The following is a 24,512-nucleotide window of genomic DNA, read 5'->3' on the forward strand; positions in this document are numbered from 1 at the left end:
GCGAAAACTATAACAAAATTTATTACGCATTGTAAGGATCACTTGGTATTGCAATAGAAACTTTTTGTACCATTTTTTTTTTAATGAAAGCTTGTAAAAAGAAAACTGGAAACTTGTAAACAAAACACCGAAAATAAAAATTTTAAAGCGAAATACTCAACGTAACTTATAGAATTTATATTTAATTCGCCTCCCCCGTCGTTATTCCTGGCAGAGAGAACACTGAAAAGTGATTTTTTTTATATAAAAATAAGATGGATTACAAAAAAAAAAAAAAAGCTAAAAAAAGCGGAAGATCATGGAGAAAAAGCTAAGAAGAAAGCTGATTTTAAGACAATTATTATTTGTTTGTTTTTATAACTCATTTATATATTAATAAACAAATGAAAATAAAGGAAAACAATGAAAATTCATGGGATATTTCATAAATAAAAGTTAAATTATATTTTATTCGTCGTCCAAATGTTCTCCTTCTTCGGACGGACAATAATCCTGTTGGACTAGTGTGGCTGAGCAGCTGCTTGGCAGCTGGTAATCAAAACACCATTTATTGCTTCAACGCAGACCATATCTTAAATTTTAAATAAATTAATTTCGAATACAAATATAAATCTAAGTATGAACCTTATACTTGGACCTTTACTTGGCTAAAAACTCGCTCGATGTCGGCGTTTGACTTGGGAAGAATCAGCATTTGCTCTGGAATTAAAATTTTCTAAAAAAGCTAAAATGCCCCCTTTTTTTAAAATTTATCCGCAATAACAGATTAAAAAAAAAGACGAATTTGACGGGAACAAGGCGTGAATGACATCACTGGTTGGAGGTGGAGAAAGAGAGACAGAGAGGGACGTGCAATGAATAAGACCTTCCCTTTGGACATTTTTCTTCCTCTTCTTCGTGAGAATGATTGGATATGTAAAACGGAAAGGAAAGAAAACCGGTTAATATTTCAGATTCAAATTTAAGTTAAATAATTTCATTATTTTACTTGCAAAATGGAATCTTTTAACGATATGTAGAACGTTTTAGTCGTTAAGAAATTGTGGGCGCTAGCCGTTTTCCTGTTTTAGTACAGTACAATTTCGATTCGGCTGAACAACATCTTATTTATTTTTTTGAGTAACAATTTTTGTTTTTACAAACTTTATTTTTAATAATGCATATGAGAAATTTTTATCAATTAACTTGAGCTAAACAGTTCAGTGTGAAAATATAGGTAACATATTTAAATTGAAATGCGCGCCAAGGTGAAATCCCAATGCAGACGTTTCTAGTTGTCGTCTTCTCACCTACTTGTCGCTCATTTGCTCTATTGCCGTTGCCTCGCACAACTCACCACACTATCAAATCAGCTGTTTAAGTCCAACACATCAACAATCGGTGTTGGCAGGGAAGTTCTCCCTGGTCACACAACATTTTTTGGCTGGTCACACTAAATGTTGTAGCGAGTCGAGAAGGTTGTGCGCGCGGGCTCACGGATACTTTTCAGTTACTTACTACTTAACAATTTTTCGCAGAACGCGAGTGAGTGCCTCGCGTTTGATTCAGTAAGTCCATTTCCGAGTAATAAACAGCCCAATTTGAGTGCTTGGCGCCAGTTGCATTTTTTACATAAATTAACTGAACGCATTCGTTTAATTTACTGAAAATAACTGACCGCTTCCCGGGAATCGTATAATTCTGGGGAAACGGATTTTATGCCAGGAAACTGCCAGAATTCCAAAATATTTAAAACAAAGTGCGACTTTTGGCACCGTTTTGGGGATGCGCGCAGCATCCTCGGCCATGACGTCATTCGTGTGCTGACCAGTTTACCAGCGTCCGTGTGTGTGTGCGTATGCGTGTGCATGTGTTGAAATTAGAGCGCAGCAACAAAATAACATTTGCATTTGGCTAAGAATTAACTGCAGGCCAACAGTACCGCCAACTTAGTTACCGCAGGATATCCCCGATAAATTGCGCTGGACTTACGTTTTGTCTATGCTTTTTTCGTTTCTCGTTTCCAGGACCCTGATACATATATTGCCTGCAAATTGGAAGCGTTGGATTGCGACCTAACGGTGCATTTAAAATTATCGATTCAAGTAAGAACCTATTGCAGCTGCTGATATATAGTTCCTTGAAAGAACAACAACTGGGTCAAACAACAACGATAATTAGCTTCTGACATTTCACTTGCCGCACCGGATTTTCTGTTGAATAGCTGGGAATCTCAAATTTAGTGCAAGGTGAGCCTGCCTCATCTGCTTTAAATTCAGTTGGAGACTTTCCAGCTTTGGTACTGATGATGAATTTTTAATGGTTACTAAGAGCGACCAGCGGCTTCCCTGTTTCACTGGCGCCAGTAAAGAAGTAAAAAAAAACTCATAAAAATTAAACTGGCAAAATCTTCAAAGGCAGCTGAATTTGGTAAAATAGTCCCTCCCCACAACTTCTCTTATTGGGAAGGCTGTAAATATTTAAGCACTAGACGAGCGGCAGACAACAAGGTAGCTGCAACCAACAAGGGGGAAAGGTCTTGCCCGCTCCCAAAGGAAAAGGAGCTCGGGACAACATAATCAAAGGCTTTTATTGCGGCATCGAACAACTAGAGAATTGCCGGCTCAAGTGGCGGTGGCGAGTTAGTAGGCTGAAATAATAGGTATTGGACCTGGCCGGAAACCCTGGAACAGACAGTTTTCCTGCCCAAAGTCTCGTGACAGAGCACGTTCGACCTAATAAGCATATGTACGGAGCACGGAGGGTTCGTATGGGGGCGAATGGGGGCCCGTGGAACATCGCATTTATGACTCTGCGGTGCTGTAAGTGCTTCCGCATTCACCCCGAGGGGGAGAATCGATTTTCGAAGTTAATCGAGTTGAATACCCTGCAAATTCGGTAAGGTTTTTGCTACGATTCAGTAAGGGGGCTTAGGACTCTTCAAGCCAGCCTTAAACTTCTGGTGACCAAGAATTAAAAGCAGATCTGTGATAAGCTCTCCACCGCCTCAGTCAGTTCTTCATTCTTGCTTTGCTTCCGTCGAATCGTCGTTGTCAGGGGAATTCGACTCGAAAAACGTAGTCTCTCAAAACTTGTTTTATTTACCCATTTTGATTCGGTTCGATGTGCTTGTGTTTGCTCTTGGCTTTTGTATACTTTGCCAAATTCACATTTTTTTAAATCGAGTTTTGATTGCACTTGTTGACGTTCTTGGTTAAACACTGTCTTATATCATCTTCTAATCAACACCTTTATGCTAATAATTAGATGTCTTGTGTATTTACCTTGTATCATAATTACTTGCACCTCATTACTCCGATCTTGGTGTGAAAATTATGATGTCAATTTGGGAACATGTGAAACTCATTTCAGCACACTTTAATGGCTAAAAATATTTTCTTTGCCTGCTAGAATACTACAAATTTCTGCTGCTCACAGGCCATAATAGTAAATCCATTGGTATTTCATATGTCCTCAGCACATCTGACAGTCGACACACTCACAGGCACTTTTACAAGTTGGGCTACCAATGAAGCTTGGCGGCATTGAAATGGCGCCAAGTTGGCGTTTGCTTGGTTGACGCCTTCTGACCTCCGCCGACCTCCCAGCTCCTGAGCTAGGGCAGAACGGGTGGAAACCTATTTGACGCCGCACGCAAACAGCTGAGCCAGAGGGCAAAGGACACCCGCACGAAAACAAATAAATGCTCAAGCACCAGTCAATCGGGGATAGATGCGGAGGCGGAGTCGGAGGCGGCAGCAATTGTCTGTGAAGGCTGAGAAGGAGATAATGAAAGCTGAGCCAGATAGCAGGATATGAACAAAAGTTGGCAGTTAATTCGTTTCGATGTCGTTCAATTCCTGATGAAGGTCGCAAGATTTGGAGGAGGCGCTGGTGGGATACACAATGAGTCATCCTGGAGCAGGCGCAACTTGTCAGTTTATGGCCAAAAAAAAGGAACCAGCAACCCGGCGAAGCCTCGAAAATTCCCATTGCCAGTTGTTGATTATGAAATTTTATTTGTCGCCCATTTAACTCGGTTCGAGCACGCGATGGCCCACATAGGCAACCAAGTTTTCAAAAATGTTTGCATATATACCGATGTCGCTCAGTTGGATTTCAGATTGTGGTAGGTTTGCTAAGGTTTTCCTATCGTCTTTTAATGCGTCCCCCATTCGCTTTGTTCGCTTGACGAAATTGTGCATTTGGTGCTTGTTGGGGCTAGTGGAAGCCCTTTTAGCCATCTCGAAAACTAACATCGAATTTGTTTGATGGACACCAGGCATGAGAGGTCGTGCACTCCGCTGTCAGAGGTCAATTCCAGTGGTGTCGATGAGTCCTTAGTTTGTTAGGGGTTGCCTTGGCAAAGGGTTGCAACGGTAAGGTGGAAATATAGTTAAACAGAAATGAGGGATCCGCCTTATTGATTTTATTCTGCTTTGCATCTTTACTTTCAGTTCCACAGCTCAAAATGAGAAGTTTTTAATTTATTTACGTCTTCTACGTACTCCTCTTGAATCGCCCAGCGCAACATAAATTCAACGAAATATAAACATTTGCACACAAATTCTCGACTCAGCAACAGCGTGTGATGTCATCATATTGAAAATTAGAATAGAACCTTGAATTGAATCCATCGCCCTCCCGTGATCATGACTCAGTTTCCCATTGATTATTTTGCTATGCTCATATGTACCGATTCGCCTCCTTTTATGGCGCTCCGATGTAGTCTTGATAGGCGGCTTCTTGATTGAGTAAAATTGATGGATATTCAATGATGATTGGATTTGGTTGAAGGTAGTGTTTTGTGCCAAAACAACATCCGAATCGTGTGTCGCAACCAGAACCTTTTAACTAGGGGGATGTGACGCCAATTTAGAAAAATCTATAACGACAATTAGGAAACAAGTAAAGTATTACTTCTGGGTTTATTTGTCGGGATAATTTGGCAGGGTGACTCACCTGAATGTCACTAAGGCATTGAGGTGAGCAGAAAAACTAGATAGGATCGCAGACTCCTGCGCTTGATTGATAAAACACCATGGCAGAATTCCGTGAATGAATCACGTTCTCTGGGATTTTGTGCTCTGACTCTGGCTTTACTTAGAGCCCGTCGAGTGCATTTGAATGAGATGAGCATGAGCGGGCCTTTGAGAAGGGGATTCAAAAGATTCAGTTCAAGGATGGGGACGAGACCGACGATGACGCGCCGAGACAAGAACGCAAAAAAGAAAAAAATGCGAAAATGCGAAAGATGCCTGCGAGCCAACTAGCAGCAGCTGCTTCTTCTTGTGGCATTGTCCTCTGCCGATGAAACCATCCTTGCCGGTGCCACGGAGGGGTGGTTTGGCTCAGCTCTACTAGCCGTCTGGCCCTGCTTACAGCATTACACGTTCCATGCGCTGGTTGCCGCTCGCAAATCGTGGCTTCTATTTTTCGGGCAGCACATCATGCGGACTGGCAGAAAGGGGGGTTGGAACTGGCATGTGCTTACTTTGTTATTTTATTATTTCGCTATTTCTTTCTCTATTACGCCTTTGTTGTGTCGCCGTCCTTCGTTATGCTGTTTGTTGTGCTTGAGTCAAAAAGTTGAGTGAGAATCTCTGGGACAGTGGTGGCTGAAATATTGAGTCCTTTTATTTCTCTTACCAAAATACACAAAATTAAACTTTTCCTTGCTTTAAGTTTTATTATCACTCCCAACTGTGCTTGCTCGATTGGAATTTTATCTGCATTTCCTGAGTTTGGAAGTGGAAGTGCCAAAACTGGCTTCCGAATTTGGTACATTTGTGAATGTTATCCAACAAATGCAGCCTTTCGCTGTGAAATTCGTCTACCGCACGTATCCCGTTCCAGATCCTGGGAATGATCCTAAAACTCCCGCTGTGCGGCGTCCGCCGCCAATTATTTCACATTTCTGTAAATAAACAAAGCAAACAAAGCGAATCACATAAAATAAAAATTAATTTCCACACAGAAATGGTTATTTGGGCCGGCATTTCTCAACACCGACCCCGGGCATTCTCCACGCTTATCCTGCGTGCGTCTTGTTGCGTTGATAATGTGGAAACCACCCCGCAAATGTCCCGTTCGCAATGCATCCCCTTCGTAAGGGCCATTTGACTCTCAGTTGTGATAAATTTTGAAATTGCCCACATTGTCGTTGGGCGCATATTGGCTGCGTTTCGAGGGCGGTTGCCTGCCTGGCCGCTCACCCTTTAGACCCGCTTCGATTAGGGGAAAGTCACACGGCTTGCATTCTGACCATTAAAACACTCGACACTCACATTTCCTCGCCCCGGGTCCTTTTTTGAAGCCTTTCAAACCGTTGCTTGTTGCTATTTTGAAGGGCTTACAGGTTTGTTTAAAGCGCAAACAATTTTGCTTTCGAATAACCAAACCGTTTGGAAAGGTCGAGAGTGCTACAATGCTTGTTATGACCGATTCCATAAGATTCGCATCAACTTTTGAAGAATCGGCACAGACCTTTTGTCCACCGCTTAAGGGAACATTCAACTTGGCTCACAACTTTGCTATTACTTTTTGCACCGCTGAAAGTCGCTTTACGTGGAAGCCCAGTGAAATGATGTAATTTGGATGCGGGACTTTTTACTTTTCTTCGAGGGTAAATCCTGCAAGGAAAGCAGAAAGTATAATGGAGCCCAAAGCCTGCAAGTTAACGCTAAATTTAAGATATACAAAAGCCCAGAACATGCCCACATCTGTTCTAAAGAAGTGTGTGTACAGCTGTTGCCGTCAGAACCAGAGCCAGAGCAGACTCAAGCTTCTGCGCAACCTAACTCACCCACAATCTAACAATGTGTGCCTGAGGCGGTAAATTCGATATGCTCATCCTCCTCTCCTCCACTCCACCTCTCAATCCCACAATCCTCCCATCGCTCCATGCTGAATTGCATTTTCGCCCGACGATTGCAGATGGAATTTATGAAACCTCAACCAAGGTGAATCGAGTGGTTCCATTCGTGATCCAGCAGCTGCTGATAAGAGAAGCAGCTTTAAGCTGCCCCTGAGTAAATTGTGTACACGTCTCACAATTCCCACACTTGCACGTAAAAAACCCGTACAGGGTATTAGTGATAAGTGCTTGACAACAAATGCCAGAGTGACAGCACAACATGGACGAAAATGTCCCTGGAACAATGGAAAATCAATAGACGAAGCTCCAATGCCTGGCACTACGCAGTTTGAATAGAGGGTCCCTCAGCCCGTTGGCTTGTGTTGGCGCCATGTCATGTCAGCAAATGTCTCATGTTTGGGCTCCAGTCCTGCCACTTGACATGGTGTACTGGCTGCCTTTCTGGCTATGACCACACTGCTGCTGCAAATTAAAAACACAGGTTAGAAATTTCCGACAAAATTGCTAGCGCTATTCCCTGAAATGGAATTGCACCGACGTCGATCGCTGAACGTGTTCCAAGTGGCTGGCCAGAAATTGTGCTCTGCTTAAACAAAGCAGCTCCGGAATAGTCCTGCCAAGTATTTTCTGTTGCCTGGGTCGTCAGACAGAGCTTTTGTCTTGGCCTTTTCGATACTGGCTAATGGACTGGGTCACTAAAATTGTGTGGTATTGATTAATGGAAAAGCCCTTCATACGAGCTAATTGAACTAGTGGTTGGGTCGCGGTAGGAATCACAAACTAAAACAGAGAACTCTAAATTCACTTTCTGCACAGGTCAGCTTGATTTATGAGCCACTTCAGGAAAGGGGACAACGGATCTGATCCACATTTACATTACAGGCGTCTGCTGCGGACATTTTATGGTGTTGTCCAGCAGAAGCTGGATGTTTGCACACACAAATGTCAGCTCAAATGAAATTGCCGTTTGTTTGTTTGTCTATTTTGGACGTATAGTGCACCGTAATAATAATAATAATAAATACTGAAAGCAAAAAGTATGGCGCCAAACAATCAATTTCTGCGCGGGTGTACATATCTGCATCTGTAATTATAGGTACAGCAAGAAGTACAAAACCAATTATGGGTACTCGAGGTTGGGTCTTATAATTGGAGAACATTTCTTCGAAGAGCATTATTGACAGGCCTCTGTGGACTTTAGGGTGCGTCCGCCTGAGGGAGAGATCGATTGCGGCAACTCAGCCACTGTCAGTCAGTGGGAAGCGGGAACGGGCTGACCTCAAAAGCTATGAACTTTTCACACCTTAAATGGCCCGTTCTGCGGCGCAGTTAGCGGTCATCGGACTCGTGGCATTTTGTTGCTTGCCTGCAGCATTATGGTATTTTATGGCCTGGCCATTAAAAATACCCCTGGTCCCACAATTAATTAGCAAATATTTTTTATGGTCCTGCTAGTTGATGGCCATAACATAGTCATTCATTAGTGTATGTAGACAGCATAAATTAGCTGATGTAAAAGCAGCCCATTTCCATATCGATTAGAGAGCTGAGAGGGGTAATCCTAGGATAAAAGTGTCTAAGGTTAGGGGTTTTCATGTTGCTCCATTTTTCCATCTGACACGCATCGGAAATTGAGCGCAGAACTGCGTTTCCCCCTCATAAGCCTCGATTTCCTTTGGGCGGCAGCTTTGTTCTAGCGGCTTTTTGGAATTTGGCCTCCTCATTGCCCTACGTGCAGCCAAGATTACGCTTGTTGACTTTAAGCAGAGAGCTGAAGCCGGCAAACTGGTTTCGTCTTTCCTCACATTTGCCACACAGACAGACGATGCAATTAGTCTGGCTCAAGTCGTGGCTAACGGTACCATTTTCCACCGTCCCGCCTCGCCGCTTCGAGTTCATAACTATCAGTTTGTTGGGCCCAGATCTTTAATCGCATCGGGCTCGTGAGATTTTGCGTCGATAGTGTCGGCTCAAATGATAGATTACCATGTGCAAGCCACTTTGGCCCCTTCAGTGGCTTTTTCTTACTTTTTGTGAGCTTTAGCGGTGGCTGTTTACCTAAACGTGGCAGTCAAAAAACTTGGGCTTTGAGAGGGTAAGCACTTTTAATTGCTTTTCAATGTTTGACTTGTTCGGATATAAAGATTTTCAAAAATGTTGAACAATAATATATATATATAATTTTCGATGTCTCTTTGCAGATTAATTGGCTTTTGGAACGCTAACAACTGACTGGTAAGTTGGTTGCTGCATCTTTTTTTTTATACCCTTCCTGAGGGTATTCTAGTTTCAGTAAAAAGTTATCAACGCAATAAAAAGATTTTTTTTTGAGCCTCTTAAGTCACAATTAATTTTTTTAGTATTTATTTATAGAAATCGTATAATTGCAAAAGAATTTCAGAAGGCACCAGTCCACAATTAGGAATCTTTTAAGAATTAAAGCGTCTTGGTTTTTTTTTAAACAAAAAAAACGGTTTTAATTTTTTTAGATATTGTGAAATTGAGTAACGATTTATCATCAGCTGTTGGGCTTTAATGCAAGCCAATTTTTTCGCACCGTTTCCGAGTGAGTACCATCTTGGGATATGTTATTGCGGCTCCTTGTAGGGCCGATGAGAGGGTGAAGCGAGTGAAATGTGCGTTGCCGGCATATTGCTTACATAACTTCAGTGGTCAATTATGCACGACGACAGCAGGCTTAAAACGACTTCATTACTATCAATCTTAATTGAAAAATCATTTGAGATGCTTGCAAATTCAGTGAGAAGATGCCCTACCAGCGTTCGAAGTCCCCATTTGCGGTGCCCGCTATGATTTGTGATCCTCCACTGGCCTCGACTGTGCCAGAACTTAAGTGACCAGAGTTACGAGACAGCCAACCGGCAAACAAGTCGCAGATAGAGACATGCCTATAAAGTAGCTACGATTCCAGCACTTGCATCTCTATCTACAGCGGGATATCTGTATCTGCTCGCATCTGGTTCTGCATTTGCATCTTCGTTCGACTGTGTTTCCCAGCTTCTTGCTCGCTTATGTCGCTTTTTGTGCTGAGCAAATTGTAGGCAATCATTGTCAATTTACAGTGCACATGCAAAATGACTTTGTGCCCGTACTTGGCGGATGGTAGAAAGTGGTCTGCAGTGCGCCCTCGGGAGAATAAACTCCGTCCTCGCCTCATGGCGTTGTTCTTGCCAGCCAGTCTTCACTTCACCCGCATAGCGTTCGGCCTCTCGACAGTTCACTAGCGCACCTTGAACTACAAGCAGTGGCGACGTCTCCGTCATCGGCTACGACTGGCACAACATACATTGAGAAAAATTCAGCTCGATATCAAATCGAAATGGCAAGGTCATTTCGACATTTGCAACAAGATCAATTATATAAAATCATTTTTAAAATGATTTTTTTTCGAAATTTAATTAAGGAGTTATGTCGTAAAAATATTAATGCAAACTTTCAAAACAAAATTTAAATACATTTTTTTTAGAGGATTAAGCAACAAGATTTTGAAGATATACAACTTTGAAATCGGATGCGTGAAACAAAAGTTATGGATTTAGAACTGCAGGTTTTTGGTCACTTTTCTGCAACGACGATTTTTTCGGATATTTAGAACGACAAAAAATCGACTCCAAATTACAAAACCATTTTTAAACGCAGAGTTTTAGAGACTGAAGCACCAGTACATTAAAGATATGCCATTTTGAAATCGGATATTTTAAAGAAAAGTTATGGAATTAAAACTTAAGGTTTTTGGTCACTTTTCTGCAAAGACGATTTGTCATAAAAATGACAAAAAATCGTCCCGAAGCTACAAACCAATTTTTAAACGCAGAGTTTTAGAGACTGAAGCCCCAATACTGTCAAGAAATGCCATTTTGCAATCGGATATTTGTAAGAAAAGTTATGGAATTAAAACTGAAGGTTTTTGGTACCTTTTTTAAAATTATTTTTTTCGGAATTTAATTAAGGAGTTATGTCGTAAAAATATCAACCCAAACTTTCAAAACAAAATTTAAATGCAATTTTTTAGAGGATTCAGCAAGAAGACTTTGAAGATATACATCTTTGAAATCGGATGCGTGAAACAAAAGTTATGGATTTAGAACTGCAGGTTTTTGGTCACTTTTCTGCAACGACGATTTTTCGGATATTTAGAAAGGGGTTACATCATAAAAATGACAAAAAATCGACCCGAAATTACAAAACCATTTTTAAACGCAGAGTTTTAGAGACTGAAGCACCAATACATTAAAGATATGTCATTTTGAAATCGGATATTTTTAAGAAAAGTTATGGAATTAAAACTGAAGGTTTTTGGTAATTTTTTATACCCTTGCAGAGGGTATTATAATTTCAGTCAGAAGCTTGCAGCGCAGTGAAGGAGACATATCCGACCCTATAAAGAATATATATATTTTTGATCAACATCACTAGGAGAGTTTCCACGCAAACTAGTCTCTCATATTTAAAGATATGTGCATGAAACTTTCCCAAAAGTTGTCTTTCTGTTGCAGGTAGTACATAAGTCGGAACGAACCAGATCGGTCGACTAAAGCATAGGAACAATCGGAAAAATAAATGAAATTATTATAAGTATATAATTTCATTAAAAACGGTCGACTATAACATTAAAGCTCCCATGGCAATAGCTGCAAGAATATATGAATATCGGCTTTACGAAGTTAGCTTCCTTTCTTGTCTTTACTTAAAATTTAAACACCGTATAATATATACATTTTTCTGTCTGTGTAGGCATGACGACTTCGGGCTTACAATAAGGCAAATGTTTTTCTCTTTTTGTGGAACACTTATCCGAGCTGTGAGATCAGCCTGAGTTTTCGTTGCTCCGGGGTCGTTCCCTTTATTTACCTTGTCTGAGAATTGGCGAGCTCTGCCCCCACTTCCTTTCTCTTTTCCACTTGGTTCGAGCTTTTTTTATTTATTTTATTATTTATTGTTGGGTAAAAATTTGTATTTTTTGTACGTCTGCCTTTAGCGTTTATTTATTGGTGCATTTGTTTTGAGCGCTTGCCTCGGTCGCTATAACTTTTATTGCTTTCATTTATTGCTATGTATTTATTTTCTTCGTGCGAGAATAATTCAAATCAGTCAAATACATTTTTTGGGGGTGGTGGAGTTTCTTGTCAAAGGAGAGCCTCATTGGTTGCCTTGATTAATTTCCACGATGTGTCGCCTTGCATTCAATTTACGAAAACTTTAGTGCGGCTCTACAGCTTAATGGAGACAATGGGTTAAGTGTTTAGCTCCGAGAGCATGTAAGTAATAAGAAAGCTATTGACCTCCATTTCTCCCTGGCCAAGAAATGTGAGAGGCAACCAGAGTGCGTGGTTTTCTTCAATCAATGTGGAGTAGGTTGTCTGTGCAGAGGGAAACACCGCTTATCGCGTTTAACGCCCCGTATCACCGCACAGTGCACCCTCCTATCGCAAGAACGACCCAGTCCACCCACGCGGGCAGAAGCACCGCACTCTTGTGGAGGAGCCGTTACAGGTCATTAGGTGCTCGCTCGCATCAATGGGATGTTGTCAAACGATGTCATCAGCAATAGATGCCAAACATGGAACGCCGGCAATTTCAATTCATTTAATGTTTAATGTCAAGTGTCTGACACACTTTTTTTGCTCGCATCTCGTATCTTACAGATCATCGGCGATGATGGCTGGCAGAACTTAATTAGTATTGCAGTGACTTCACCCAGACTCAATTATATAATTACCCTGACTGACATTTCTTCACTGCAGGCAGGAATAGGGAGTGGAATGGTAATTGGATTTCGCCAATTAGCAGAGGCGAAGACTGAAATATTTTAGAACTCGAGCACCACCTGCATTCCTTTGATGGCGTAAGCCGGCATGGCGCTGCCACTACAAATATTTCCATTTTTGCGATAATTGTGCTCTACATTGGCGTACATTTCCATTGTTAAACAAAATGCTTTTGCAAATGGCTTTTTAGTTCGTCTGGGTCACAGCACTTTTCATTAGCATTCGTTCAGTGGACAATATAAAAGGGCAATATAAAATTTAGTTTTTTACATTCAGATAAAGTTTTCTGGGATATTATTATATATATTATTATTATATTATTATTATAAATAAATCTAATCTTATAGATCACAGTATTTTTATAGTTGCTGACCTCATTGACGGAAATGCTCCATAAACCATAAAAACGAGAGAAACAGAGACGCACATTTAACTAACTGCAAACGCGAATTAAATTGCTAGAAATTGAAAGTGACACTGAGAGCAACGCACGAGCTTAAATTTGCTGCAGACCATTTAGAACCTAAAAATGGAAATATTTTTCTATCATAACAAAATGCGGGGTATTTGGGGCAGATACACTACGTTTCAAATTAGTCAACCAGAGAGGCGTACGAATCGAGCTTTAAGAGCTTAAGTATAGAATTGAAAAACAGAAAATTAAAAAAAAAAGAAACTGAAACTGAAAGGGAAGGATTGGTAACGAACCGAGAAAGGGCAAATTGACAAAAGTATAGAAAAGGGGCTAAGCAGACGATGGTCGGTAAAGACCTTGACAAAATGCAAATTACCAGTTAATTACTGCCAGAAGACGGAAAAGCCTGTTGGGGCGAAAGGATCAAATGACAAATGTCCGCTTGTTGTATATTGTGTTTGCAGCGACACTTCAAACTGACAAAAAGTCTTTATAAAGGAGGGGTCATCGCTATCAGGCACGTAAAAGAATTTTGAAAATTCGTAGTCAATAATAGAAAAACCTAAATTTAAAGCTGAAAAACGGGCATTATTTATCTGAAAACAGCAGTTACGTTCATCAAGTTAAAAGCATCGTGTCATCACTGAGCGTATGAGCATTGAATGACGGTTATTGATGGCCTGTCATAAATTACTGCAGATAGCTCAACAAACACTTGTAGGAGATGCCACGAAGGTCGGCTGAAGATGCATGGCCAAGTTCTATCTCTGAGATATGCTATGAGTGCAGCATGCGATTCGGTAGTTATGCTAGTCTGGCAGTCATTGATGCATTGCATCCCAGTGCATGCCAGATTCCCTGTCCTCTCTTGGATGCGCGAAACCTGATGGCACTTTACCTGTCAATGAGGTGCTAATGGAGCCCTGACATTGAATCGCGCCGTGCCGTCGCGGCATGCTGCGTTTGTCTGCTTCACTGCTCCGACTCGCGGCCATGGTGTACAGTTAGTTTGTGTGTTTGCCACAACCGCAGTTATGACTTGCCATGTTAAATAAAAGTGGTTGGAGGGATGCCCGGCTGCAGCTTCTTTAACCACTTCCTTAGACCACCATGGAGTGCCCTCGTTTTGGCTCAAGAGACCTTGAAGACGTTATAAGGTTGCTTTTATGCAAACATTCGAGATATCTAAGAACAGATGTCAGTACGTACGGCGCGTTTGACCAGATACAAACAAAAAAAAAAAGATTTACTCGCCATAATTCAAAAGGTTCGCTGAGCAGTGAAACAAGTTTATTTCAATATTTATCAGTCCAAATCTACGCACGTAGCATATTTTTTCCATATATAACCCCATTTTAATAATTAATTATCTAAATTGCAAAATAAACGGCATCTGTTATAGAGCTCGATAATAGATGAACACAACAAAAGTGCCGGCAAAAGTTCCAAGGCCTGAGCCGAAGCTGGCGTGACGAGTTTGCCATCGAAATATTCTACAATAAATAAACCCCACTCACGCAACTCATATGGCGGAATAAAAAGCCAAAAGAACAATACTATGTGTACGAGTATATACAATTTGAATTGAATTTTGTAATTATATAACTTTATCTTAGTTTCCAAGCCCCGACGCTGTTTGCAATTTGTGTGTTATGAACTAGTTCGTTCTAACCAGATTTCGAAGCGGGCATCAAAATAGTCTGAAAAGGCCCATATGTGAACTTCATGTTATATCCAATTATTTATACATCAGGCATTCTGCCTGAAAAACTCAGATTTACAGAGCATATTGGCTAGGAATTGGCTTTGATTCTTTAAGTGTTGCTTAGAAAACCAGTCCAAATTTAGTTTTTCGTTTCTCTTAGATTTTTGGCGGCTACAATTTAGGATCAACACGTGGCTGGTTGGCTTCAAGAACGCTGCACAGTACCGGTTTTGTTTTTTTTTTTTGCCAGGCCAGTTTTCTGACGTTGACGTGTAGTGCTCATGGCGCTCTGAGCACATGTGGCCTGCTCTCAAACGATCCATGACCGATTTCGAAAATTACGCAGTCTCAAAGTGGGGTCAAAGCTTCCACAGAGTGGGGAGAAAACATTATGAAAGAACCAAAAATACTCCATTAAAGAGGCGAAATTGCTTTTTCGGGAGGCTGCAGGGCAAATCGCGTATTACATTATTGAATTCAATTAGTTTGTCTTTAAGAGCTATAAGTGCTTTTTGTCTGGTACCCATACTTGCTTCGGCTCTTCGTGCATAATTAAACAGCAATCATAATGAATTGCTGTAGATAGTTCAAGCACATTTAAGGCCCTTAGCCTGAACCTGCTCAAAATGGTTCCTCAATATTTATTGGAATATGTTCTCCAACCCTCGCGACGATTTCATAAATCTTAAATGTCAATCAAAAAAAATGTATTTCAACAAAAATCAATATTCCGCTAGTGGCGAAATTTAAATCTGCTGATATTTTTGACGTTGTTATTTCTTACATTATAACACATTTAATCAAAGACAGATAAATAAAATTATATTTTTTCTATAAAATATAAAATTTGCTTTTGGAATTTTTAACTAATATAAATTTTTAAATATACCCAGGCTTAAAAATAAAAAAAAAATCGATAATATAGTGAATGTCTTAAGATCTTGAAGTTACTAATAAGTCAGATTGGTTTTATTGCATCAACTTCTTCTATTTTATGCTAAAAAAACATCCACAAAATTGACTTTTAACATAAAAATGTATTGAAATTAATAAATAAGCAGTTTGATGTTTTCCTTATTTGGTTTTCATTAAATGTATCCCAATATTTCTCTGTTTGAAATATGTATGTATTCTAATAAATATGCGCTCGTTTGATATTTATATAAATATAAAAACTGGTTTAGTTTGTAAATGAAAATTAATGAGTTCAAAATATTTATCATATACAGACAAATGTATAACTAATGAAATCCAAATAAAAACAAACAAGATTAATATTCAATAAGCAAGTAGTTTCTACGTTTGGTTTAAGGTAAATTTTCCAGATTTTAAAATGTGTAGTAAAAAATGTGGCCCTATACAACCTGTTTACTTAATGACTTTGGTTCACCAATCAAACACGACGATCGATTGATCCATTAAATTAATTAAGTGTAGTGAAAACGCTTTGCAATCAACTTAAATTCGAGCCGATGGAACAAATTTTGCGGAATGGGGATGAGTGGTGAGGGGCTGGGCTGGGCTGTCCATTGTCACGTGCCCTCGTGCAGGCTGCATTTAATTTAACGGGCCGGTAGTAGCCGATAACCTGAACCGCTCCAGACGCCTTAATTGATGCAACATGCAAATGGACCTACGAGGTTGGGAGAGCTAGAATCGGGGTGTGAAAACTTTGGGACAGACTGTGTTGCAGCTGGGCAAACACCGTATATGGCAGTTGAGGGGATGAGGTCCAACAGAATGAATTTGTGAAGTCACAGCTTCCAAAATATATCTGTATTCGATGTTGTATTGAAAGAGGGGTGTGATGTGCATTGAGTACGAGAGGTGTTCAAACATTGAAAATAAATATGTAAATTATCAGCAACCAGTAATCAGTAAACCCACTTTTCCTAGAGTATTCCAAAGTAAACCAGGCTTGTGCTTCGACAGACAGAACCCGTGTTCTATTCTGCCTTTTACTTCTTGTTACCTTTGGGCTGGACACTAAAATTATATTAACTACTGTTTTGTAAAGCAGCATTGCAAGGAGCAGAAATGCAACTTTCCTGTGGTTGATTTTTTTTTGGTTGTTAAAAATGAGCGACCGACCAATCAATCGCTTGGTGCAAGCAAAAGGAAAACAAGGGCGTTTTTTATTAACTCACTCGGAGAATTACAAAATCATTTATGGAGAAATAACTTCAGCTAAGATTGCGGACATGCATTTTTACACAAGCATTTTATGCAATCTGCAAAAGCTTTCGAACTGGAGTAATACCATTTTTTAACCGGCTCTTAATTAGAAAGAGAAAGAGGGCCATTGAATAGTTGTTAAGTAAGCTGAAAGTTGGAAATGCTTTGCTAACTATCTCTGACTTATGGGGTAATTGCTTAATCAATATGAAGGAAATCGATTCAGAAGTTAATTTCAAATTGAATAAATGATGTGACCGAGATTCGTTTGGTCTTCCTATTTGAAACTGACCCCTGAGCCCAGAGCAATTGCTCACTAATTCGGTTAAGTGACTCCTAGAAAGCAAAAAAATCAAACTTACCAGTCCAACATACCAAGCCTCCAACATTAATTTTTCGAAAATCTTAGAGTTATTTTTGTCTGTATTCCCATGCTCATTTAAAAAGAGCCGTTTGTTCGGAAAAAGTTTTCCGAACGTTACCAGTTTTTAATGGCGTGCTAAATAATTTGTGTTTACAAGTGTTTCAAGGCGATGCCAAGTGCACTGAACTCTGACATTGGTGGCGATAATCAACTGCGATGTGAGAAATCCAGTGTTGAAGTGGCCGGACGCCGGATCATTGTAATGTCAAAGTCATAAAGCACAATGCCCAATTGAGTTGATTGACTCGCGGGTTGGGCCCCCATAATAGTAATGGGATTCAGAATGGGAATAGGAATGGGAACGGGAGTGGTTGGTATATCTGCAGCAAGACCAGCGACTGTTGTTTAAAACAACTAGCTGAGTCAATTGTGTGCAACCTCGTGTTGCACATGCATGAGCAACGGCTACAACTTGTTGCAACTTTCGTGACCATGAGGGTCAGGGTCAAAGTTCAATAAAATCCAATTAAACCGCCGCAGTCTGCCCCGCCTCCCTTTTTGCTGCGGCAGAGCCCGCAGCCTTTCACCGGGCCCTGTTAGTCGTAAATTATAGCAAACCAACCTGCAGAGGAAACTGAAAACACGAAGGCTGAAGACAAAGTTGCAAGCCATGTGATTTAATAAATGGCCACGTGAACTTTCACCGGCTATGGCCGTGGCCTGGACTCCCAACTCCTCCGCCACGGACGGATCAGATTCCGCAGACCGATTTCCGCGCTGCCAGAGCGCTCAATTGAATTAATGCAGTGCGGGCGGGGAGGCTCCTCATTGGGAACTCAGCTGGGCCTTAAATTAATTTTTTCTCGGTTGCCTTCGCCCATTTGCCGGGTCTTTGCTTCGGCTATTTTTAGCATATTTATTGCATGCGCAAAAACAGGGCAACATGCGGTCGGTGACCAGAGGTCAATTTATGGCTCGAAATGTGGATCTCTATAAGCTGAATCGCAGGCCGCGCCCGGCGAGGTTTTTATGACAGTTGCTTCCGGTGATGGGCTGTGGAATGCAACTGTTCCGCAAGTACCTTAAGTGGCAAGTGGTGCGTCATAGCAGAACTGGGAGATCCAATAAGTGCAACCGGAAGGAAAGACACTGAGCTGATCAGCAAACCCCAGCTGAGTCCGTTTTGCAAGCATGCAATAAACGGAGCAATGCTTTAGTGTCAATGTAACCACACCGTTTATCACTCACAAGTTGGTAGAGCACAACGTCAAGACCAAGCTATTCCTTTTTCTAGCTGCTCATGCATTATTTAAATTTTGACCCTGGCACTTAAACCCCCGGCACTCGAAAGTTACTTGGCCCCGGCCCGCGTTCGTTGTCTTCAACCCTTCGCCAAGCTCGGCTTTTAATACACTATCACAATATCACATCATTTGTCAGAGCAAACAAATGATGTTGCATGTAACCTTATCATCTCATATCCGTTGCAGACAGTTACGTTACTTCGGCGGTGTTGGACAGGGGCGACAGAGGAGGCAGAGGAGCTGAATGCCGGACACCTAGGGTCAAGCGCTCCGAGTTAGACTTGAACAGTCACTTCGGCTGGGAGGAAGGAGAGTGTAACACAATAGAACACCAGACGAGGACAAACTGTAGCTATGCTGCATGTGTCCTTTACACTAGTACCCACAAGTTCAGTTCGTCCGTGTCCAGAACACAATGCTTGTTAATGAATAAACACGGCGACCAGTCACTTCCGCTGCAGCAAACCTCTGTTGTCCCTCCGGCCAGCAATGAAGCTATAAAGTTACGTATACGTCGTGTGCCCGTACGAAAGTTGGGCAAAGAAGTGACAAATTTATTGGGAATCCTCTCCATGGGGACAACATGCAAACATACATCATGTAGTGTAGCTTCTTCTCAAGCCAGAATGAACAGGTCTGTGATGTGTCGGCGACACTTTTGCCGCTAATGGGGTAAGCAGCGGTGTGAGGTGGTAAAGTTGTTTGGCGCAGACACGCCCACTTGATTCGAACAATTCCTTTAAGCTGTTGATAGGATGCACGCAGCGAATGTTTGTTTTTCGGGCAGAATTAACACTCGAATCCTAACCTTTACACTATGCGTGGCACCATAGCAGATATTAAAAGACAAAGATTGGAATATTAATAGTTCAAAGTTACTTAGATAAGTTTAATTGGTGCAGCTGTGCATGCAAAAATGAAAATTCCGCAATGACTTACTAAGTCCATTTTCAGATCTTTTCCCACCTCTTCTGGGCACAAACTGGAATGAGAGTCCAGCCACAACGAAGTACAATCAGTAGGATGACCTCAAGTAGTAGTTTAATCAGCCTCAGCTGCCTCCTGGTCCTAATTCAAGCCCTAGTTCCTGCCAAGGCTGCAGTGCACTCAGTGTTCACTCACAAGAACGCCTCCTCGGTGTTGGGGCAATTGGTCACCTCAAGCACCCTTGTTTGGGAGAGCTATGATCCGAAGGACGTCACTCAGCTGCAATTTGCCGTGGAGGGCGGAAAGTATGTCACCGAGGATGAGCACTACCCAATCTACGTGTGCCGTGTGCCCATCGACGGCTTCCAGGTGTCCGGCCACACCGAGAAAATCCTTCAAAGACACGTCTGCGTTGCGGCCCACTATAAGCACGGAAAGTACGACAACTTTGATGTTCTGATGAACAAGGGTCACCTGGGAAAAGTTGGCTGGCGGCATTGGCGCAAGTTCGATGCTGGTGTTCCGGTGGGAGCCATTCGTATTGGGGACGACTCCTACATTGGACGCCACAGAGCCCCGATTCAACCGAACCAGGAGGGCATTATCACTCACTGGGGCGCAGACTTCAACCTGGGACACTTGGAACCCGTGGGCCTGGGAAAAATAAGGGTAATTGAGAACGAACGTGAAAAATACTATGATGATGGAGAGGTTTTAGTCGAGACGGAGCCTTTCCGCTATGAGCTCAAGGACATCAAATTGGATCGCTTGCGCACCGATATTAAGGAAAACCTGACTGAACTGGGTAAGCCTAATTGTATATGTGGTTGTGAGCTGATTTATAAGTTCAATATTTTCCATAGTCACTAGGAAGCTGGAAAATCTGGAAGACAAATACAGCACTGTGGAGACCATTCTTAGCTATAGCTTTGACTATAATCAGTACTGGGGATCTCATGAGGGTGTGGCTCGAGGTCTGCCCACAAAAATATTTGAGAAAGATATGGCCGCTCCCGCTGAAATTAACTGGGCCCTTAAGCACACCGAGAAGCGAACGGAAAACAAGGCAGTTCACACTAAACTCTGGCCTGGCACAGCAATTAATGTTACACTACGTGGCAACTATGTTACTCTGGAGGCGCCGTACAGTGGAAAGCTCTTTGCCTTCTACTATGGCAGTGAAGAGAGCGTTTCCCGAAAGATCAGTGCGGAGGCAAGTACATTAACCTTTTGACGGAGTCCAAATCTAAGCTTCTTAAACTTGCAGGTGCGCAAAAGCTACTTGAAGGATGTGAAGTTGGAGTTTAGCCCAGTGTACTGGATTGAGAACGGAACTCTGGTACCCACAACGACAACCACAACGACAACATCCACATCGACCACGACACATGCCACCACAACCAGCACCAACGAACCTACGCCCATCAACGAGCCACCGCTGGTCCATATGAAGGACAAGGGTGTACAGCATTCGGGTCCCGATACATTGGAGAAAACCTTGCAGGACTCGCCATCCAGCAATGAAGTGAACTCGCACGAAGCACCCGAGAACATGTCCTCTAATCCTGGCAAGGACGTGGACGTGGCGCTGGCAGGGTTCGGAGTCAACGCAGCGGGGTCGATAGCAACTGCAGGGTCGGCTTTCTTAACGCTACTTGTAACGGTTTTCCTGAGTCTGTAAATGAAATTGAGCTCTGGACTTAGAATAGCGTTTAATTGTTGTTGTTGTACCTGTTGTACCCGTCTTTGAGAGCGAAAGAAATACGCAGATAGACATTATAGGCTCCGAATGGAGTTAGGTATATAAGAAATAGCAAGCCCCTTAACCGGGAGGAATTTTGGTGTGGAAACGGCAAGCAAAAATCGATATTTTTTATACTTGTACCAAGGCTTCTTCTATAACGCGCATGCAAGTAGCAATATTGAAATTACCAAGAACACAAACGTAATACATTCCTAAAATAAATCCCTCACAAACGGAAATGAATCAAAAGTATAAATTAAAAATAAATATATATATTCATGTATACTACATTCATGTAGAAATTTTTTAAAGGTTTTTTTTATTTGCAATGCAAAACATAAAGTCGAATGATTTAAATGGCTTTTCATTTCTTTAGATATTAAGCCGCATTAATAGCAAGTAGAAAAGGTACTAAAAATGAATTGACAATTTATTTAGGGATGATATTATAAATCGCGCTCTTTAAAATGATGTATGTATATGTCTAAAATGTAAACCTATGTAAAACATAAGTACGAGTATGTATGCTATTGTTTAAGAAAAACACTCCAAATATGTAAATTAGAACTTCTTTCCTTAAAATCTTTGAATTTAAATATGATTTGCGTTTCCTTTAGATCAGTCTTGAAAATTGGTTTGATTTTGTATACGTCGAAGATACAGTGAATCTCTTATTTCGTATAAAAAAAATAAAGCTTGTAAATTAAAAATTGAAAAAAAACATTTGGTTTTCCTTACACCCAAAATCGGAAATTTTTATTTTCTTGAATTCCTAAATTATACCTTTTAAAAAATGGCTATTTAATTTGAACACAAATATCCGGCTTTCATATATGCTATACCCAAAACAAAAATAAATGTAACGCAAAAACAAGTGAAAGGGAATGTAGTTCTCAACTTTTTGACGACCAATTTATAAATATTTACAATTTATTGATCAATCGTGATCTGAGACACAATTTAAATGAAAACTAATAGAACCCATCATCATTCAACGCACAATCCTTTGTTAGTCTTACTTGTACACTTCGGGTAACACCTGCGGCTACCTTTTTATTTGTCTACTTATAAGGAAATGAGTAAATGTGATGAGTTACCTCACATATAAAATCGTTTTTGGTCTGGTTCCAACGGCGGATAATTAGCCGGTTAGCCATGATTTTTTTTTATTTTTTTTTTATATTTTTGTTTTGTGTCTTGTAAATTTAAATAGCCAATTAGCATATTGAAATGCCATGCAGTCTGTCGGCCTCCCAATTATAATGCACAGTCCGTTGTGTTGTGTCGCTGTGATAATGAAATATATGCCCAGTTGTGGTACACATCACTTTATCCGCTCGTTCTGCGCTGTTGGGCAAAATACGACGAAAGCGGTTTTTTGAAAGCCAAAGCCAAATGTGATTTCACATTAGAAGCCGATGTTTTGTTATACGAGTGATATTTTTAAAGCGTGACCACATGACGGCTATGGAACGGGTTTTAATCAAGTTGACAGGCAATTGAAATAGTATCATTGTTGTTTGTGGGTGTCAGACCGATTGAGGAGAGGTACGATAAAATCTAACTAAGTATTTACCGAATTCTGGCACATAATTACTTGTGTTTGAATTGAATTCGGAAGCTCGACAACGTGGACTACATCGAAATGCGAATTTTTGTTGATTTAAGACTTCAATAAAATCCGCATGAATTTATTACAAGAGTTTGCTAACCAACTCATCCTCGACTATTGCTCTGGTCTGCTGACCAAATTTAATATGCATGGGTTGCTTGAAACAAAAGCCGCCAATACCGCAGGCTCCAACCCCTTCCGTTGCAGCTCGCTGACAGGTTTTTGCAAACCGCCTGTATGGGCGTGCCATCTCCTCTCCGTCATCCGCCTTCCGCCATCTGCCGCATACGTATACCCTGCATTCAGGCGTGACGCGAGTTACCCCACCGTGCCTGACTTAACTGACGTAGGCATATGAATGTGACCGCCTCTGCACTTTGTGCATTGCTTCTGCTGCATTAAGGGATCTAGGCGTAACCGCGGCGCTGTCTGTGCCGTGTGCGTGCTGGTTACGTTTTAGCCTTTTACGCTTCATAGTTTTGGATTTCAGAAATTGCATACGTTTAGGCCACAATCGGCGGTTGGGGTGAAACAGTCTATCGGAGGGCATTACTTTTCCGGCTATTTGGCTATTTATTATTTTAGGGACTTACGCAGACAGGTCACAGGAGCGGGCGTGCGGATCTTAAGTTATTCAGTTTTTGCCCTATTAATTAGCGATAGCGAATTAAATCCTATTTAAACTCTTAATAATAATATGCATTATAACCAAAAGTTTCATGTGATTGATAAATTTATTGCCAGCCCATTGATATGCGATAATAAAAACTGAAAATATTTTAACTCACACATACACAATTAGAAAAAAGTTTTAACAAATCCAACATGTAATTAAATATTGCCAATGACTCCAATTGTGGTTTAACTCATTTAAATAAAGTATATTTAAAAAATATGTTAGCTTAAATGCTTTTTAAGTTTGGGGTTCAGCCCAAATGTTAGCTAAAAGGAAGGAAATTAATTGGAAAACGAAAAGTAAGAAACTAAGAAAATTATGATGCGCCCTAGTGCCGGCCACAGTGCGTAAGGGATTCTCGGGTTTCTAGCTCGGGTTCGCTTCTAACTTGGCTACTTACGTTGCGCAAGTGCTCTCGTCCAGCTTTGGAATGGCCAATAGCTCCGCTGAGAGCGTCGACATATGGCCTGAAGCTCAAGTGAACTTCTCTTTGATTGGTCCCTAAGAGAGGTAAGCGACACCACGCACAGTGGGCAACAATCGCTGAGTTGAAAGCCAAATTAATAATAATATGATGAAAAAAATCAGAACAGATTGTAAACCGATCGAAAGCTTTTAAGACAAACAATTGATTTTCTGAAAGTGAAATTTTCAAAAATTAGAGTAGTGGTTGCTCATGTTGTAAGATGCTTAAGATTTTTCTCCTGGTTGCCTTCTTTGGGAAAACACCATATGTTTTTCAAATCAGTTAGCAGTGTTCCAAAATCTAGATTTTAAGCAAAATATCATAAGGTGAACCTAGTTTGCAAACGAATAGATAGGTTTACGCAAAGTCAAAAATCTGTTTCCTTGTTAAGGTTTATATAACCTTGTTAACCTCGTTGGGAGGTGTTGTTGTTTGGTTGAGATGTATTCGACCACCTTTCTTTGCTTTTCCTACTATCC

At 41.0% G+C, this 24,512-nt stretch overlaps 1 protein-coding gene across 2 annotated transcripts; it reads left to right on the top strand.

Annotated features, from left to right (window-relative positions):
* The first annotated feature begins 1,425 nt into the window (after window positions 1-1,425).
* LOC108141396 (protein unzipped) lies at window positions 1,426-22,000 on the top strand. Of its 2 annotated transcripts, XM_017264749.2 has the most exons (6): window positions 1,426-1,547; window positions 2,007-2,084; window positions 9,058-9,091; window positions 19,563-20,340; window positions 20,399-20,748; window positions 20,803-22,000. In XM_017264749.2, the coding sequence occupies exons 4-6, from the start codon at window positions 19,596-19,598 to the stop codon at window positions 21,214-21,216; spliced, it is 1,509 nt and encodes a 502-aa protein (XP_017120238.1). In that variant the 5' UTR covers window positions 1,426-1,547; window positions 2,007-2,084; window positions 9,058-9,091; window positions 19,563-19,595; the 3' UTR covers window positions 21,217-22,000. The 2 variants fall into 2 exon arrangements, with proteins under 2 accessions (XP_017120238.1, XP_017120239.1); XM_017264750.2 differs by lacking the exon at window positions 2,007-2,084 and having other exon boundaries at window positions 1,427-1,547.
* Window positions 22,001-24,512: the final 2,512 nt, after the last annotated feature.

This window comes from Drosophila elegans, unplaced genomic scaffold (assembly GCF_018152505.1).
Source record: "Drosophila elegans isolate 14027-0461.03 unplaced genomic scaffold, ASM1815250v1 contig_183, whole genome shotgun sequence".
Classification (NCBI taxonomy): Eukaryota; Metazoa; Arthropoda; class Insecta; order Diptera; family Drosophilidae; genus Drosophila; species Drosophila elegans.